The 18,546-nt window shown below is 31.3% G+C and overlaps 2 protein-coding genes across 2 annotated transcripts; one reads left to right on the top strand and one right to left on the bottom strand.

Annotated features, from left to right (window-relative positions):
* Positions 1-1,512: 1,512 nt before the first annotated feature.
* On the bottom strand, positions 1,513-4,127 carry LOC137925898 (cell growth-regulating nucleolar protein-like). The gene is made up of 2 exons (XM_068769378.1): positions 3,846-4,127; positions 1,513-2,816 (listed from the first exon to the last, which is right to left on the bottom strand). Exons 1-2 carry the CDS (start codon positions 3,971-3,973, stop codon positions 1,697-1,699), a joined length of 1,248 nt encoding a protein of 415 aa, XP_068625479.1. The 5' UTR covers positions 3,974-4,127; the 3' UTR covers positions 1,513-1,696.
* A 776-nt stretch (positions 4,128-4,903) lies between these two features.
* Tsf2 (transferrin 2) lies at positions 4,904-18,512 on the top strand. Its single transcript, XM_068769377.1, has 16 exons — positions 4,904-5,038; positions 5,345-5,544; positions 6,164-6,286; positions 6,396-6,557; positions 7,152-7,285; positions 7,559-7,725; positions 8,275-8,419; positions 9,519-9,728; positions 11,245-11,353; positions 11,824-12,006; positions 12,456-12,626; positions 13,952-14,121; positions 14,577-14,720; positions 15,610-15,797; positions 16,751-16,910; positions 17,900-18,512. Exons 1-16 carry the CDS (start codon positions 4,996-4,998, stop codon positions 18,168-18,170), a joined length of 2,580 nt encoding a protein of 859 aa, XP_068625478.1. The 5' UTR covers positions 4,904-4,995; the 3' UTR covers positions 18,171-18,512.
* The last annotated feature ends 34 nt before the right edge of the window (positions 18,513-18,546 follow it).

Raw genomic sequence — 18,546 nt, 5'->3', positions numbered from 1 at the left:
CTGTCACTCCTTCTTAGCTAACACCCCCCCAAACCATCACTGAAGTCTGATACTACCCATGTTTTACTCTGTTGGCTAAAAATATTTCTCAATCATAAACATTTTCTCAACCGTCAACAAAAATTTTTGTGACCTCCCTTTGCGTGCCGCTTAAGTAGTTGTTTTAATTTTACATCTTATTCTTTTTAAAATTATCAGTTACGAAATAACCAGTAGGTATAGCCTGCATGTCCTAAGTCATTTTTTAAAAAACGGTATATGTTTCTAGGTGCTATGTTCATCTCCCAAGATAAAATCTTTTGTTTTCGCATAGGATTTCATCCAATTCTTTCTCTTACTTCTTTGATCGCCTTTTATATACGAACACTACGTTAACGACTTGATATTTTTCTGGCACAAACACGGGGAATCCATAGCCTGGGACACAAACATTTGACTAATACCAAGTGTATGAAGGATTTTACAAATTGTATTTGGCACCATACCTACTTTATGCAATGCAGTCATATCGATTCAGTTCTCTTTATTACCCCACTCCATTTTAATCTTACAAAATATTTTACAATATATTGGCGCCAAAGTAAACAGATTGTTCAATCATATAAAAATAACAGATTCCAAATTCAAAAGTAATACTTTGTTTATTTTTAATTAAACAGTTACAGTTTTTATAGCCAGAAGTATAGTGCAATGGGTCTTCCATACCTAAAATATTAATGATTAATGAAATCTATAAAATTCTTACATTAATTAAAAATTTTAAAATCAAAAAATTTAAAATTATTTTGATAAATTAAAATAGTATTTAAAATAAGTATCTTATATAGTGTATTTAACTTAGTAATTTGTTTATTTATGAGTACAAGATGGTATAATAAGAGTAGATGGTATATATAGTATAAGACTCTGGCAAGAAATAGATATTACATTCAACATTAATTAGGTTATAATTACTAACCACAAATAATATGTATTGTTTGTCCAGATAACTAGTACTTATTCATACTAACCTTGAAGTATCTAATTTGGCTGTAATGTATCTAGAATAAAATTTTAGATAAATATTCCAATAGAATAGAACATTTACGAAAATTACAGATATTATTTTTATGGAAAATAAAATCATATTAGTATTAAGTGATAAATTAAAAAAATATGCATAGGGATCATACAATTTGAAGCCATCATTGACATTCACATTTCAAATATAGGATGTCCAATGCTGGACCTAAGCCTTCCCCATAAATTTCCAATAGACCCCGTAGGGAATCAGCCTGCATCCTATGACTTACATTAAAGTTTAGGTTACCCAAATGTCAAAAGTGACTAGCACCAACATACACTCCTCTTTATGATTGACAAAAAAGCCTCATGTTTTACATTTTTTTTCATTGGTTATATATACTTTGAATAACCTTGCATGCAAATTTGTTTAGTAAATATAGTACAATGCTTCACTAATCATTATCCATTGATCTTTATATTTGGTTGTACTTTACTGCCCAATCTTAAAGAAAAAAGCCATTATATTCTCATTTCACTTTAATAGTTATACAATAAGATAGAAAATACAATGAATTACAAGACTAATTTATCTTGTCACATAAAAAAAGTTGTATTAAATTGTAGGTTAAAAAAAAAGTTGTAGTACATAGATGTAATACCAGAGATAAAAGTATAAATTCATTATAATTTCTTATTTATCATCATCCTCTTGCACAAGCATAACTCTATTCTTATCAACCCTTACATTTGGTGCACTTTTCAATTTTTTTATAAACTTTTCAGCAATCCTGTCATCAACATCATTACCAGTTATTTCTGAATACTCAGCGAGCACTTTCTTTTGCAGTCTTTTAAAAGGTACCTCATTATCTTTCTTTTGTAAAACTGATACTATTACTGAATGCCAATCAAATTTCTCTTTCACTGCTGTAGCTTCTTCATTGCTAGCTATATTCTGCTCATGTAAAGAAGCACTTATTTCTTCAACTTGCACTTTTTGTTTCTTTTGCTGGACCTTTACATTATTACTTGTGTTTTCAGTTTCAACTTCATTTACAATTACTTCAGGGACAGTATTAACAGTATCTTGTCGTTTCCTCTTTTTATTTTTATTCTTTCCTTCCAATTGTTGTCCATCTTCAGTTTCCTCTGTGCCATTAACTTTATTTTTATTTTTCTTACCTTTCTTTTTCAATTGTATTTCACCAACTTCTTCTTCTGCAGGTTGTTTTTCAGCACTATGCAGTTCTGCTTCATACTTTCTCCTTTTTTTTTCTTCTTTACGTTGTTTCTTTGACAATGTTTTTGTTGACAAATCATCATGGCCATTTGTTGCAATTGAAATATTATTCTCTGCTTCATTTTCATTGTTTTCTTTAATTACATTTTCTTTTTCATTAATATCACCATTCTGGTATTTATTACTGGATTTTCCATTATTTTCAGATGTATCATTCTTCTGTTCTTGATTTTTATTTTGAGCATTCAAATTTGATAATGCTGAAAGCTTAACTGAAATTAAATCCCAAGCTTGATCAATGTCTTTAGGATTTGTTTTTTGTCCACATACATTTTTTACAAAATTAATAAACTTTGGTTTCTTTCTGGGAGTATTGTTGTGCTTACTAATTGTTTCAATAATTCTAAGAACATTTGGAGATGTGGTTTTGGACTCATCCAACACAGACTGTAGCATCTCAACCCAAGCATTTTGCTTTTTCTCACCTTTCTTTTCTTTAGCTGTGAATCCTTTTCCAGAATAACGCTCTTCCTCAGTTATACATTTGATATGGGCTTCATAATCATTACCTCTGAAAAATAAGAAAACACAAATGAGTCAAAACATATAACAATGATTAATGATGAGTTGACCATACAACATGATAACATTAATATGTATTTAAATATTGTGTAAAAAATTGTAATGCATTGATCTATTAACACTATTTAAAAATGTTGTATTAGATAACAAAAAAAAAAAAAATAATTTTTTTAAAGATTGATATGTCTAAAACCATTTAAGAATAACTGAATGCACTTTGAAATCACTATTGTAGAATTTTGCAATATTTTATAATAATACCAAATAAATACTAAATTTTCAAGTGTAAGCAAAAATTTTCAAATAAAAAAATAAAAAGCATAAGCTGTAAACCTATCTTTGACATATTTTTTAAAAAAACCTATTGGATTTTTTACTTCGGCATATAATTCGTTTAGGACTATAGATAAGTAAATAAACTAAAATTTATATGAAAAATAGTTTTAATAACAGCACCATAAAACAAGGAGAAAAGACTTTAAACTCTAAATGATATATGTCTAGTGAATATGGTAAAATACAGAATAAATTATAAATTTACTAATTTTGACCAACTATTATTACCTTCAACACAATCTAGATTAAAATAAAATACTTTTCATTGAAAAAATAATTTACACATCCTGTTTTTTTAGGGATATTTCTTGTAATGTAATTATTATCAGGTTTATTTTAATAAAATAATCTTTATCAAACCTGCTCCCTCTAACTTTATCTAGCTTCAAATTTCTTAAATTTATATTATGTAAAATTTATGTACTTTGTTTGAATTAATCCTCACACTTTATTCATTAAATCTAAACACCGTATCTGCTAACTCCATTACTCCATTACTCCAAACTTCATTACTGATTAATAACTTTACACTATCATTATATCAAGTTCCCAAATAAATTTGATTTTACTTTGAAATTTTAATATTTTTATAAGATTTGTGATACTATTTTACGTCTGTTGTGCTTAGTAGATAAAAGAGTTTTGATTCAAATAAATAGAAAATATTAATAAAAATACTTACAAAAAGTCTTTAAAACAATCCATACATGATAGGTTGGGGTTGCGATTTCTACATTTTGTGAGATAATGCTTTTCTACTTTTGGTTTTTGTACGGACTCCCCACAATGTCCGCAAGTGAAAACTACCATGTTTTTACAGTTTTACTTTTGTGAAAACCTAGTATTTCAAATTAATACAACAACAGAAATACAAAATTTCGGTAAAAACACTAACTGATGATGGAATTCAACGAATTAAATAATATACACGTGCTATACCTATAATTATAATATGTCAAGTTGTCAAGCGATCGACCTTAATAGCAACAACAAATTGTCTATTTTTATTTCATGAATTTTTTTTTGACGTGGATATTTCAATTCCATATAATGAAAAACAATTTATGCTGAATATTATAAATAGTACAGCAAGTAAAATCAATTAAAAATCACAATTACACTTTAATAATTTACAATTTTAAATATTTCTCTTCTTAATGAATTCTGTCCAAAGAAATCGGAAATTAAACCGTACATTGTGCAGAATTAATATGCAGAACTTATTCCATTTGTAATTAAGAAAACAGATGCGTTTACAGATGGGCAAAATAATAGCCGAAATCTATCGAGGAAAAATAAAATGGATGTTATAAAACATAGTCTTTATATCACAAACAGTAATGAACAAGGAACAAGTATAAAATTAGTCCATTTAACAGAAGTAGACTCTCACTAAAACCCTTAAAACTATTATGACCTTTTTTAAAGAGGCACTGCAACTAATATTTATATCTTTCCATAAATCCGATGGATTTATTACTTAAATGAGGTGTTCAAAATTTACAATAGAAGTGCATGTTGTAAAAATTAATTATTAGCGCACGCGACCTAACAATTAAAAATAACTCAATTTTTTGACATATTTTTTACTAATAACTATATTGTTTCTAAAATAACGTAACCTAATGCCTATGTTAAATTTCTTTGCAATTGTTGCAATTTACTTTTGATCGTTTGTTACCTGTGGCTTCAAACTTATTTCTTTAATTTAAAAACTTCAAACAGTTTGTTTGGGGTGTGTCATTTTTACTAAGTTTGCTTTTTAAAACTTTAATTTAGAATTTTATACATATGGGTTTAAGAGTGTAAAAACAGTGAATATTCTTGTTAATATGAAAGCGATAAACTGTTTTTTGCTACTTTTATTACTGTTTGGTAAGTCAGACACGCATTGTTTTTATTTAGACACTCAAACTAATTATTTTTAAATAAAGGTACTGCTTAAATTTACTCCCATTATTAATTAACGATTCCGAAATCATAATTTTCATTTTAATCCCAGTCTAATAAAAAGTTTTTAACAATTTTAACTTTTTGACAGAGATCTTGTTCTTTACATACTTCATATAAAGACGTCATGTATTGAGCTTACTTCATAAATTAATTCCTAAAAAATTTGATTTAAAGTCATTACTAACATATATAACGTATAATATATCAAATAAAATGTTTAATTTTCAGGAATAACAGAAGCTAGTTACAGTTATAATGACAATTTATCACAAGTAATACTGCAAAAAGAAAGAGATAAAAATCGAGAAGTTGTTACATGGTGCACTACATCAATTCTGGAACAAAAGAAATGTGAAAAACTGTCAAAAGCTGCTATGCAAGATAAAGGGTTATTTGAAGATGACTATATTGAAATTGCTTGTAAAAGGGTAATTCCAAATTTCATATAAATTTAACAAGTTTTAGATTATTTTTTAAATATCCTGCTTTGTGCACATTTTGGAAATTTTTCTAAGCATTAACTAGCAAACCCATAGTCACTTAAAGTATGTTTTTTGTGTATTTTTTTTCTTTTATATCTTTGTACTTGTGTATACACAGATATTAATGTCATTGTGATGGTTTCCTTTTCTTAGTATTCCTTAATAAGTATGGCTAGAGATTAAATTGTTGGATGCATATTTGCCATATGGAGTTTTAGAAATGCCTCTAATAATTTACTAATAGATAAATTAACAGAAGAATATTTTCTGAGTCTACTTGTGGTATACAAGTAGGTGTAGATTTTGTCTAACTTGCATAACATTGAAATGAAAGAAATTATTGTTTCAGTCATAAGACTTCCACTATTGGACATAGGCCTACCCCATAGATTTCCAACAGGACTGTTATGAAGCAGTATGCATCCAGTATTCTGATGACCTTAATAAGGTTACCTGTCCACCTTGTGGGTGGACCTTCTATGCTGCACTTACTAATCCTCGGTCCTTCTTGTTTATGCACTATGCTACTTATTTGGTTATATAAATATACATAATTTTTTTACAGGCTTTTGATACAGAAGACTGTATGATCTGGGTGGATCAGGGAGAAGCATCGCTTTTGGCTTTAGATGCTGGTGAAGTTTATATTGCTGGCAGATATCACTCACTTGTACCAATAGCACAAGAGGTAGTAAGATTTTTATAAAACAAGTACTTTATATTTTTAACTTTTAAAAATATACTTTATTTTAAAAGTTCAAAACATTTAAATAACAATAATTATTCACCATTTTTAGTTATATGGAAATGGGGAACCTTACCAATACTCTGTAGCTGTAATAAAGAAAGGTAGTCTACCATCAGTACAACCAGGTAATGGACTCTATGGATTGCGAGGTGTTAAGGCATGTTTTCCAGGAGTTGGAGCTCTTGCTGGCTGGGTTATGCCAGTTCATATTGTAAGTTTCAATACATACCTCTCTGACATCTGATTATTTTTACAACCTCTTCCCCCTCCTACAAAACATTTATAATTCAAATTCAAAATGTCTTTATTTGAATAGACATTTACACACAATTTAGAATTGTTAATAAATTTAAATATAAGTAATAAAATACCATTGTCTCAAAATGTTAATCTCGGAGAAGAGCCAACTAGAAACTCAACATTTACTCTTTTTAAATGCTATTTAACATATTTAATGTAAACATTATAATGTCCACCCTGTCCCAAAACCATGTTCCTACTATTTCAATCAACAAAAGTCTTTTTTTTAGATTTAAAACTTAAAAATATGTTTTAGATACCCTGTTGAACTTAATTACTTAAAAAAACACTCTAAACAATTTTTATATATTTTATATTGTTAAGCCTTAGGAGATAGCAATACCCATAGCATATTGCAATCTTGCAGAAAACCTTTTGACTTCATGTTGTACTTATCACTCAACTCAGTTACTACCACATATTGATATGTATTTTGAGAACAATATAATCTAATAATAGACATATTGAGGCATAAAAAAATTATGAACTGTTTATTACTTTCTAGCTTATGCGAGAAGGAGGCTTAAAAATAACTGATTGTAACAATCATATTAAATCAGCAGTAGAATTTTTCGGAGATTCATGTGCACCAAACTCATTAAAAGATATATACAATCCTATTGGCGACAACCCTGATAAGTAAGACTTTCATTTTCACTTTAGTTTTTATAGTTATGTTTATATATATAAATATAATTACTTATACTTTCTTTTCTTCTTTTACATAATTCTTTTCTCCTTTTACATAATTACCATAATTTATTTATAAGCAAGCAAATAATTTGATTATTATATCTCTGTTTATAGTACTTTCTTTAACAATAAGGTATTGAATATAAAGTTAATTAAGCTGGCTTTTTAACAAGAAATTTATGTCAAAGGTCATATTTAAATGATTTGCTTTAATTGCAGATTATGTAGACTGTGTTCAGGCGGGGCTGGTATAAGATGTACATTAGCCGACCCTTATGCGGGCTATGAAGGTGCACTCAAGTGCCTTGTTGCTAATGGCACTGGAGAAATTGCCTTTGTGAGGGATACAACAATACAACATGCTTTATTGTCACATAAAATATTAGGTAAGCAAGTTATGTATTTTTTATTTGAATAACTGACGAGGCTCTCATCTAATAACAAGATATCATTAAGTCCTTTAAAAATAAAATTGTCTTTTATTTTACAAAGTTTATGTTACATAATTTATTACCTGCATTTGCAATTACAATTACGAAATAGATTTTCGTACATTTTTTTTGTTTATCCTGTAATTTAAAATACTTTTGTGCCTACCAAGACTGTTTGCAATGGATGTAGCATATAATCTAGTGTGCCTATGGATTATGTCTTGTTGATAACTCATGGAAACTATATCTATAATTTCCTAACGACGAAAAATCCGTAAATATTAACCGAATTATCTCTCTGTTACTATTTGTTGTTATTTCACAAGGTAGTGAGCATATAAGGGGTACTGTGCACAAACCAGAAATTTCCAAGTGGGTACCATATCATAACAAGTAGTATAGAGCGAAACAAATAGTTAAATGCTTTTGGGATCACTATAATGTGTAAATCATACTACAGGTTAGTATGTGTAATTATATTGATATTTTTAAAATGTGTTAAAGGAGGAATAAGCGAGAACAATTTTGAGTTGATATGTCGTGATGGTTCGCGTGCACCGGTGACTGATTGGGAGAAATGTAACTGGGGTCGAATCCCAGCCGATGCAATTGTTACCAGTAGTGCAGTACCTCAAGAACAACGGAAAAGGTAATGTTTAATAAGTAATTTCAAACATTTAAAAATACTTTATTTATGATAACAAGTAATACTCTTATTCAATTCAAGTATTTTTTATTTATGTATAAATTTTGGATGGCGTTTGTAGATTTCCCGTGTTCGAGGTGGCAGTGCACAGAGAGCACCTCCTAGTTTAGACCCACCGCTTAGTTTAGACTTTTAAAGTAGTAAAACTTGTGGGCGAGGAGCTTCTGCTTGGTTCGCTACATAGTACTATTTTACCAGAATGGGAGGCTTTGGTGAATGCTCCATGTAGTGATGAGGTTCATGGGCTCCCACACGTCGATAATACTCGCTTAGCATTCTGACACAAAGGCGCTCGAGGGGACCGAACCACAGCTTAAACAATTGCTATTACATGGTTAATATCACTACCGCCTCTTCGGAATGCATCAGCACTGGGAGGAGTGGCGGAAAAAACTCCAGCAACGGTTCTATCTAGTATGACCGGAGGGTTGACGTCCTCTGTGATATACGATCGTTATCGTTTTGGACGAGTCGGCCTGGTTATCGAACGGTGACGATGACGGCGGGCAGTGTACGTGGCTTATCTTATAGTGGTCTCGTCGTCTCTCGGTCTCAGGACTGTGCGGCGATGGAATGTACCGGATGTGATTGTATTGTAGGCGACGGCACCTGTTATCAATGCATTTGTGTTGAACGAGACAGAGTCAAGTTTAAGCAATGTGCGATGTCAACGTGCAGGTCTTCATTGCTTACCAACCCTGGCGCACTCATTGCCTACGCATAAACCTGTTCTATATGACCAGGAGTCTGAATGACGCGCGGGCTAGCATGCGCAAAAGCTGGCGCTTGCCTATGTGAGGACTAGTCTGATTACAGCTTTATAGTGTTATTTTATTCGACAGTGATATTTTAATCCCGATGTTCAGCAATAAATAGAGGTGGCCGAGTACGAAGGCAGTTTTTTTTTTCATGCGATTTGACGTGCGCTTTGAAATTGTGTTTGTCACTTATGGCACTGAACTGTCCATGAGTGTGATTGAACCTAGTAGAAAGTTCTTTAGTATTTCAAAATTGTAATACATAATTATTGTTTTCTTTTTAGATACCAGAAACTTTTGCAAAAAATGGTACAGCTGTACGGCGAACCGAATCCATCAAATAAGAATCCTAACAACACATTTGGACACGAAAGTCGCGACCAGTTTGGCAACTCAGTTTTTTCCACCGAACGGACATCATACGATCCATATGACCCATACAGAAGGGAAAAATTCTACTCCGATAGGGACAGACAAATTGATGATTTTAATAAGTAAGTTTTTTTTTAAATTTACCATTAGTAGTCTATTACCAGAGATCGATTCTGATACACCTTCACGATTGTTAGCAAAGCAAATTATTTCATTTTGGAGTAGTTTTCAGGAAAACAATTTCAATTTTAAATGAATAACACGCTTTTGATTTCATTAATATTAATGTTTATAATTTGTATTATTCTGTTTTTTGTTTCTATCTTTTTCGTTTATGAATGTGGAACAAACCTGTAAGTAATTGCTCCATTAGTATTGAGTAACAAATGTATATATCGCCTACATACTTTATAGACTCCAATAAGTGTAAACTGTTACAAGCTAGTCATGAAAACAATAAAGTTCACCTTATTGCAGATAACACTTTTGTATATTAAAAAATAAGAACACAAATTACCGAGAGAGATTGATCAATATAACTAGGAGGTTCCAGAAATTACACATTTATTAATTTATTTAAGTATATTTTATTGTACACCAAAATAGCAAAAGAAATTAGATGTATTTAAATGAAATGCAACAAAAAAACACGATAAACAATTAAAATTAAAAACTATGTGCAGAGGTGGTACAACAAGCGGTCTAATGAAAGGGTAGTTTATGCCCTGTACTGAATTAAAAAAATCATAAAGACACACTACACATTTTATAATCATTTAGTACATACACATACAAGTACATAAATTACTATGCATAAATATGTACACACTTTACTTGAAGAAGATATTACATATGTATGAATTAATTACAGTTGCCAGTCAATATCCTGTTTTAGAGACCAAGGAACTTTTGCCGTCTTTTTAAAAACTAACAGTGATATAATACGTCAAATTATTTCTGAATATTCATTCCATAACTTGACAGCAACAACAATAAAAGATTTCTCCAAAAATATAATAGAGTAAACAGGCATTGCCAATTTCAAGTTCTCCGATAATCTGAACAATTTACCGTATGAGTCAGGCAGTTAGAATTTTAAAAAATACTACAGGAAAGGGAATACTTGTAGGAATTCCTAAGAGGTTTATACTAGTGAAATCTTGGTAGTTAAGGGTAGGAAGTACAAGGACTTTCATTATTTATCATTCTTTATTATACTTATTTATTTATCCTTTAGAAAGTTATTGAAGCCATCTTAATAATTCCAATCTCAATTATTTACATAGATTCCACTGATTTTGGATTTAACATAGAAAAAAAGTTTGGTGTTTATGGCTAATCATTTCATCACATATAAGCACTGTCGGTGTTCACAGCTTCACAGTTTGGATGTCGGGACAGTACACAGGGCTGAATGTGCTTAGTCAAACCTTTTTACAGCAACTAAAGAAGGACTCTCTCGGGTGCCCCAGCTTGAGTTGTTATTATTTATTTCATTAGACAACATAGTAAACCTAATATTAATTGATTTTCAATTACTCTGAATGTCCAATGTACAAGATTCTTAAAATTGCAGGAAAGTTATATTTTTTAAATGACGAATATAAATAAAATATATGCATACTTTTTTATTTCTAGAGTTAGCACACTTGCACCCTTCCAACCAAGACTTGATCGCAGCGGCCAACCAATTGAATTGGCCTTTCAATTGTTCCAATCTAATGCTACTACAGATTTATTGATGCAGGTAAAACTTCGTTTTTAATGTCTAAACAAATTTATCCCCTTTGTATTATATGGAAATTTAAAAAGGTCCTTGTCTCCAATTTTTTTTATGTGCAAAATTATGTAATAGTGAATTAAAACTTTTGTATTATTAATTAGTAATTTTGTGCAGTATAGTAATGTTTGAATTTAGGATGCATTTCTTCACAATTTTCCCGCTCATAGACTGTTTACCACCTTTTTTTTGTTCAGTTACTAACAAACTAAAATAAACTATCATTGCATCCAAGCAATGTGTTATCATTATTTAAATATTTCATTTTTGGTTTTAATGCCAAACAAAGCCGCATATATATACGCTCCAGTGATAGTGACTAAAAATTGAGCGCATATATACACTTATGGTGCAAATGAATTAAGAACTAAACATAACTTATAATAGACTCTCTATTCAGAACATATTTTCGTCTAATTTGTGTACATTAAATACAGGATGCCACAATAAACTTTCGAATGTTGTTGGAAGAAGAACAAGCCGCAAAGCACATTCTAAACAACAAATTTGTTGGTGACCAAGCCGAGAAGGCGGTGCTCGGTGTAAGAGATTGTCCATTGAAAAGGGCTATATTGTGTGTTACAAGTGATCCTGAGATGGATAAGTGTATTAAAATGAGGGTAAGTTTTAACACAATTAACCTTCAAAATTATTAATTAAAAAGTTAAATCTCTTACATTATTTGACTGACTTAAATTATTAAAGAAATTACTAAATTAGTATATAAAATTGGCCCCAATTAATAAACCGTTTCTCTTTTAACATTGAACTTAAAAATTTTAAGAAAAATATATATGTACTTAAAAATTATATAATTAAAAGTTATATGTGCCATAATATTCATACATTAAATTTTTAAACATTTGCACATGTATTTGTATAACACTCATTTGATCAGGCCTTTGATCTGTGCCAAATATATATTAAGGACAATAGAATTTTCCAAAGGGCCAGGTATCATATGATTACTAAAAGAAGTAACATTATATTACATTTATATTTCCCATAACTACCATTAGTAGATTTATGTGTCCTTTTATTGTATTTACATGTGTATCAATCACTCCAGATTGCACTGAAGGCAGCGGTTTTATCTCCAACACTGTCGTGTTGGCGAGGGCATAGCGCCCGTCACTGCGAGCGTGCAATAGCTGACGGTTCCGCAGACTTCGCGTTATTTGACGCCGCTGATATGCTACACGCCGCCTATAAATATCGACTCGTGCCATTTATGCAAGAGGTATATATACAAGACGATTGGTATTAGATGTAAAAGTATCCAAAATTCGACGGCTTCAGCTCAACCTTGCTCATTGACCATTATATCATTTTTAATCCTAGTTGGTGATTTCATTGCAATATTTGTGAGCAGAGGCAATCCTATACAATGTGGCTTGTTTTAGGTGTAAAAGCTTCAATGGTGTGAATCTATAGCTTGTTTGCTGTTGATTAATGTATGGTACATCCTATACAAAAATCAACAGTTTTAGAAACAATAATGTAATGATTATAACATAGAAATAAAGTGTTTACGAAACTTGGATACTACATATCAAAATTAATTATTTTCTTATCATCTAACTCTACAGACTTTGTACCGCCTAAAGTTATTGGGCCATTAAGTTAAGAAAGATATTTTATTCACCACTCTGTACAACCCAATACTATTTCCAACTTTTATTTGCAAGCAGCCATCTAAACGTATACCAATGCTGCCTATCGTATCTATTGAACATGTTTGCATCTTGCATGAACCTACATAATATATATAGGTGCCGCCATAGCCACTATATCCATCAAACAGTAATGTAATACCTTATTACCTCTAAATTCAGATATAGATTAATAATTTTTACAATTATTATTTTGCATTAGGCGAGAATTGTCAGTTTATGCACTATTCAATACAATGTACAATATTGTAGCCTTGTTTTTATATATACTGGCGAATGCCATCCCCTGCACTGTAAAAAATGAAAATCAAAAATATAAAATAATCACATAAAAGTAGGTTTTTTCTTCAGAAAAAAAATAAACTGTTCTAGACTGTGAGTTAAGATTCATAGTGGTCCAGAATTAAGTTAGTTTATGAGGATTACGATATGCATTTTCTTCTGACAAGTTGCAATTGGCAAGTTCTAAATTCAAGTAAGAAAAAAATATTAATTAGTGACAAATGAATGCTTGTTGTTCTGATTTTGTTACAGAAAAAACGACCCATTTACTGAAAATTAAATTAGAAAGAATTTGACTTCAATATGTAATATCTAGTTAAGGATAAACTCTGTATATTTTTTAATAATTACACAACAGCAGAGTTGAATCATCACCGTTTCAGTCATAAGATGTCCACTGCTGGACCAGTCGAAAGTAGCCTGCTTCTAGCATTTTCCAATAACCTAAACAAGGTCAGCCGTCGATTTTGCGGATGGACGTGGTCTGTACATCAGAACCATTAGGCCCCAGCGGCATTGTGTTCTCAAACTTGCCATTCAACTTTGCTTTTGCTTAATTTCGTTCGTCTAGTTGAATATAAAGTTTTAAATGATACAAAAAAATTTTCAGATTTATACCAATGGCCAAAGTTGGTATTATGCAGTAGCTGTCGCTAAGGAACAAGACCCTGATACCGATCTAACTTACCTACGAGGCAAGAACACATGTCATACTGGCATAGGTACAGCTGCTGGATGGATATACCCACTAGCATACCTACTGTCAAATGGATGGATTAGGTATGTTAAATCACTTTTAGGTATTAAAGTCTCAGTGTAAAATATTACAATATCTTTGAATAATTTGCAAAAATAAAATTAATGTTTATCTCTCCTTATACTAGAATTTTTTTTTCGGCATTTCGCAATTTTAATTTTATTGTGAATGATATGTTACTAATCTATTACAACTATCGTATCGTTTTACTAAAACTGTGTGTGGACTACACCAACTTGGACCCTGGAAATGACTTTACATGAATATATTTACTAGTAAATTGAAGTCATTTCTATATTTCTTTATCGGAAAATAACTTAATTTGTAAGATCTGATTATGGTTTATTACACTTATTGATGTACATTTATCTAGTTTACAATCATACTTTATGTATTTTTACTGATGGATCTGTTTTATGTAATATTGCCAAATATTTATTATTCAAATCATATTTCATGTTGATATTTTTATACACAGACCTTACGGTTGCGACGGGGCGCATGCAGCCGCGGAATATTTCAGTAAATCGTGTGCGCCCGGAGCTTTGAGCAGCGAATACGTAGATGCCGCTACTGTGCCACATGACAACCTCTGTCATCTTTGTCATGGAGCATCTTTTAGGTAAAATATACATTAAAATACTTTATTACATATGGTTAATTGTTAGGGTCGTCGAAAGGTGTTGGACACAGACCACTTCCAGCTGGTGTTATTGAAAATCTTTGATGGAAGGAACTCTATGTCCTAAAATGGACATTCTACAGCTGAAATGATATTTAATGGAATCAGGCGTTGCCTCGCGGAAAGTCCATCCTAAGTAAGAAAAGGACCAATATTTAGCCACTTCCGCACATGCAGTGGTAGTCGTGCTATGAAATGTGTGACTCTGTGTTTAGCACTAATTGGTGTGGCATAGCTCCTGAAGATGCCCCGTGGAGGGGTGAAACACGTGTTGTGTAATTTGGCGGTGGCGGTTGTGTGATTCGCATTGTTTGCCGCATACGCATCAGCGGGCTGGCGGGCGGTGCATTTCATTTCACGACTACCACTGCATGTGTGGAAGTGGCTAAATATTAGTCCTTTTCTTACTTAGCTGAAATGATGATGATATGTTATCTTTTTAACCTATCTATCTGCTGTATGGAGAATATTTGTGCAATTGATGCCAAAAATAGAAGAACTGAGTTAGTTGCAGGAACATCTCCGATCAGAACAGACAGATTTGAAACAAAAAAAATATCTTATTTTATGTTATATGATGTCATTATAAAGAAGCTTATAATAATATAAATTATAATGAGTTTAATAATTATTATTTCTTGTTGAATATCCATTGTACCAGTATTGTACTAGACTTAAGAGCAATCAATGAGTGGAGGCTGATTTAATTATTCATTTAGTTTTTTCAATGTACTTTCAAATTCAGTTCTGGCATTGATCACTTGACATTTTTGTCTAAAAATTATTAAAAGTAGGAAATAAAGTGAATAATTATAATTAATGTCTATAGACGATGCCGACGTGATGCGAGCGAGGATTACTATGGACATGTGGGCGCACTGCGTTGTATGGTGGAAGGTGGAGGTGATGTGGCTTTTGTGCGACATAGTGCCCCGGCTGAAGTGTCGGGTGGACGTCGCCGGGAATGGTGGGCTAGAGACCTGTTGCCTGACGATTTGCAATTGCTCTGTGCTGATGGTAGAGTTCTTTTGTTAATTCTTATACCTTAATGTAATTGGAAGTTTCTTCTTGAGCGCTAAAGGCGCTCAGCCCAGAATTTTTACTTTGTTCTAAAGCCTTGGGGCAAGGTTAAGGGTCTACAAGAAACTTAACATGGTCTACATTGACGTGACAAAAGAAAGACTATTCATAATTCATAAAGACGTGAAAAAATGTATCTGCTTTCAGTTTTGATAAACTAAAATATTGGTTTAATTTAACTTTTCAATGTAGGCAGATAATATTTAAAAAAAAACTCAACTGTTATTTGTAAAAACTTGTACATTCCATATTTAGTACATTTATTTAGGTATAATCTTCACATTTTTCGACGTATTTTGGAAATATGTAGAAATGCTTTAGGTCCATCAGAACCAGCTAAATTTTGAAAGTGGTGTATGAGAAAAAAAGACTGTGAAACTGCTCTGGCAAGACATATGCCTCCTAGAGAAAATTTTGCACAGTGCTATCACTACATGCTTTTATAATTCCGATTACAGAAATCCAAAAATGCTGGAGAGGTTGATATAATCTAATTGTATATCATGTGAAAACCAGACATATTACAAGTGCTCAGTGTTGGAGAGGAAGTTTTGTGCTATGTTTATAACTTTTGTATTGAAAAATATTGTTCACCAATTCGTTTTTACATAACGAGATTCCTACCCAGATAGAACAGTCAATAATAAAAAAAATGTCTAGCGAAAATTAAATGTCAAGGGTATAACTTACAAACCAAACCAATTACTGAGTATTAAATTTTTTAAACTATAAAATCCAGAAATTGGCAGTGTATAAGATAAGAACGAATATTTGGTTTACTATAAATAACAATCAAATTGTTAATTACTACACTTTGGATTTTAAAAAGTTAGCCTGTGTAAAATAATTTTTAAATTACTGTATGATATTTAATTACTAAAACTTTCTAGGTACACGGGCCAAAATGCATGAATATGAACACTGCAACCTTGGCAAGGTTCCGGGATCAGTTTTAATGGGACGCGCTAATCACACCGAATTAGATACTTTTTCTAATCTCATGGTATATGCGCAGCAGTTGTATGGTTCTACTTCTACAGATGAGTTCAGGTAATACAAAATACTCTTATAACTAGGTAAATAAATAAATCAAAGTTGCCACTAACAGTGGCCAGTCATAACTATTTCATTGCATTATGCTGCACACTTTCAACACACTGTTTTTTATCAGCTTAACTTGCAAATGGATGCACACTCCAAACCCCTATAAGCATTATGCTTTTTTAAATGTTTAGATGGTTGGGTAATTTGGCTATTATAGCATCATTGGAACTGAGTCAATCTGGGCTACAACAAATTTGGCTAGATTACATAAAGCCGTTAACTAAAGAAGTAACAATATAGATGCATGTATATTTGTTTATTGTAACATGTGTAAATGGTAAGGGATAATTAATGTACAGTGAGATGTGCTTGGAAGTTGAAGAACTCTTCTTTTTTTCACTAACAACAGATGAGAAAGAAGGCAACAGACACTCCGGGGCTCGGAAGGACATGTTTTGTGTGATGAACTTTTGAATTGAGCACTAGGATTGTGGTGTGATGTATTTGGCATAGTTTAGATAATTTTATTTATGCATACAAGGTGGTAGTATCAATGATGGAAAAGGAGTGGTTGACAAACCGAGAGAGAGTATTAGCAAGGATACTGCCTCCATATCTTGGAGAGGGAAGTAGAAATAAAGCAAGCTAAATTCCCTATGAGAGGATTGAACAAGGCTTTCTTAGAGTATCTCTTTGTAAAAGCTTTACTTGTTAATTTTACATCTCTGTTCACATGATTGCGAATGCAGAATATTCTAGTTATTTCACTATTATTTAATTCATTTATTTCTTTCCTTTTGGTTTGTGATCAAAAAATATTCTATTTACTCTAAATATTTGCAAAAATACAAAAAACAGAACCACAAAAAATGGTCAAAACCGTAACGACACTTATTTTCGGATGTTGTAGAGGAACCCGTAGAAACAATATTCGACATTACATTATATTAACATATAAAAATAAGATTATTCATCATTTATCATTTTTGCTGCAGTTTCAGCATGTTCTTCTCTCAGCCGCCATATGCTGATTTAATCTTCAGCGACGCAGCAGTACGTCTGAAGCCTTTACCGCATGGTAAGCGATCCGCTGAGATAATCGCCGGTCCTGCACTCCTTCGAGCCGCAAGAATAGTTTCATGTGACGCCCCACAAGCATCATACTATGTGGCACCAGACCCAGAATTTTTGTCACATTCATATAGAAATTATGTCATGGGACATGTCTTAGCAATTACCTTGTTTATGGTTATTTTAATACAATAAATTGTAGTTATAATAATATTTTAAGTAATAAGTTAAATATTAATGATGATAATGTAAAATAGTATCTATAGCAGCTAAAATCTTGCTGTCTACTTTAATTGACAATAGTACCTTACTCAAACTGTGTTTAATTTTCTTTGTGAAATAATGCATATATATGTAATATTGTTAAATATATGTTATTTTAATCTCGAATCCATCCAAATAGGTGATACAATTAGTATTTTAGACTGATACATGTATATTTTTTATTATAATAATAAGTGATATGTATGTAGCCAACACTTTTTGTTGTTTTGTAATGCATTCCGTCCATTTAAATCTCGTTAATACTTTTTTTATTAGAAAAATAAAAATAAACTAGATTATTATAAAA

Source organism: Battus philenor, unplaced genomic scaffold, assembly GCF_028537555.1.
Source record: "Battus philenor isolate CCGP_79_NKW_IND1 unplaced genomic scaffold, ilBatPhil1.0.hap1 SCAF_28, whole genome shotgun sequence".
In the NCBI taxonomy this organism is placed as follows: domain Eukaryota; kingdom Metazoa; phylum Arthropoda; class Insecta; order Lepidoptera; family Papilionidae; genus Battus; species Battus philenor.
The sequence above is the reverse complement of the archived record's forward strand: the minus strand, read 5'-3'. Positions and strand labels throughout refer to the sequence as shown.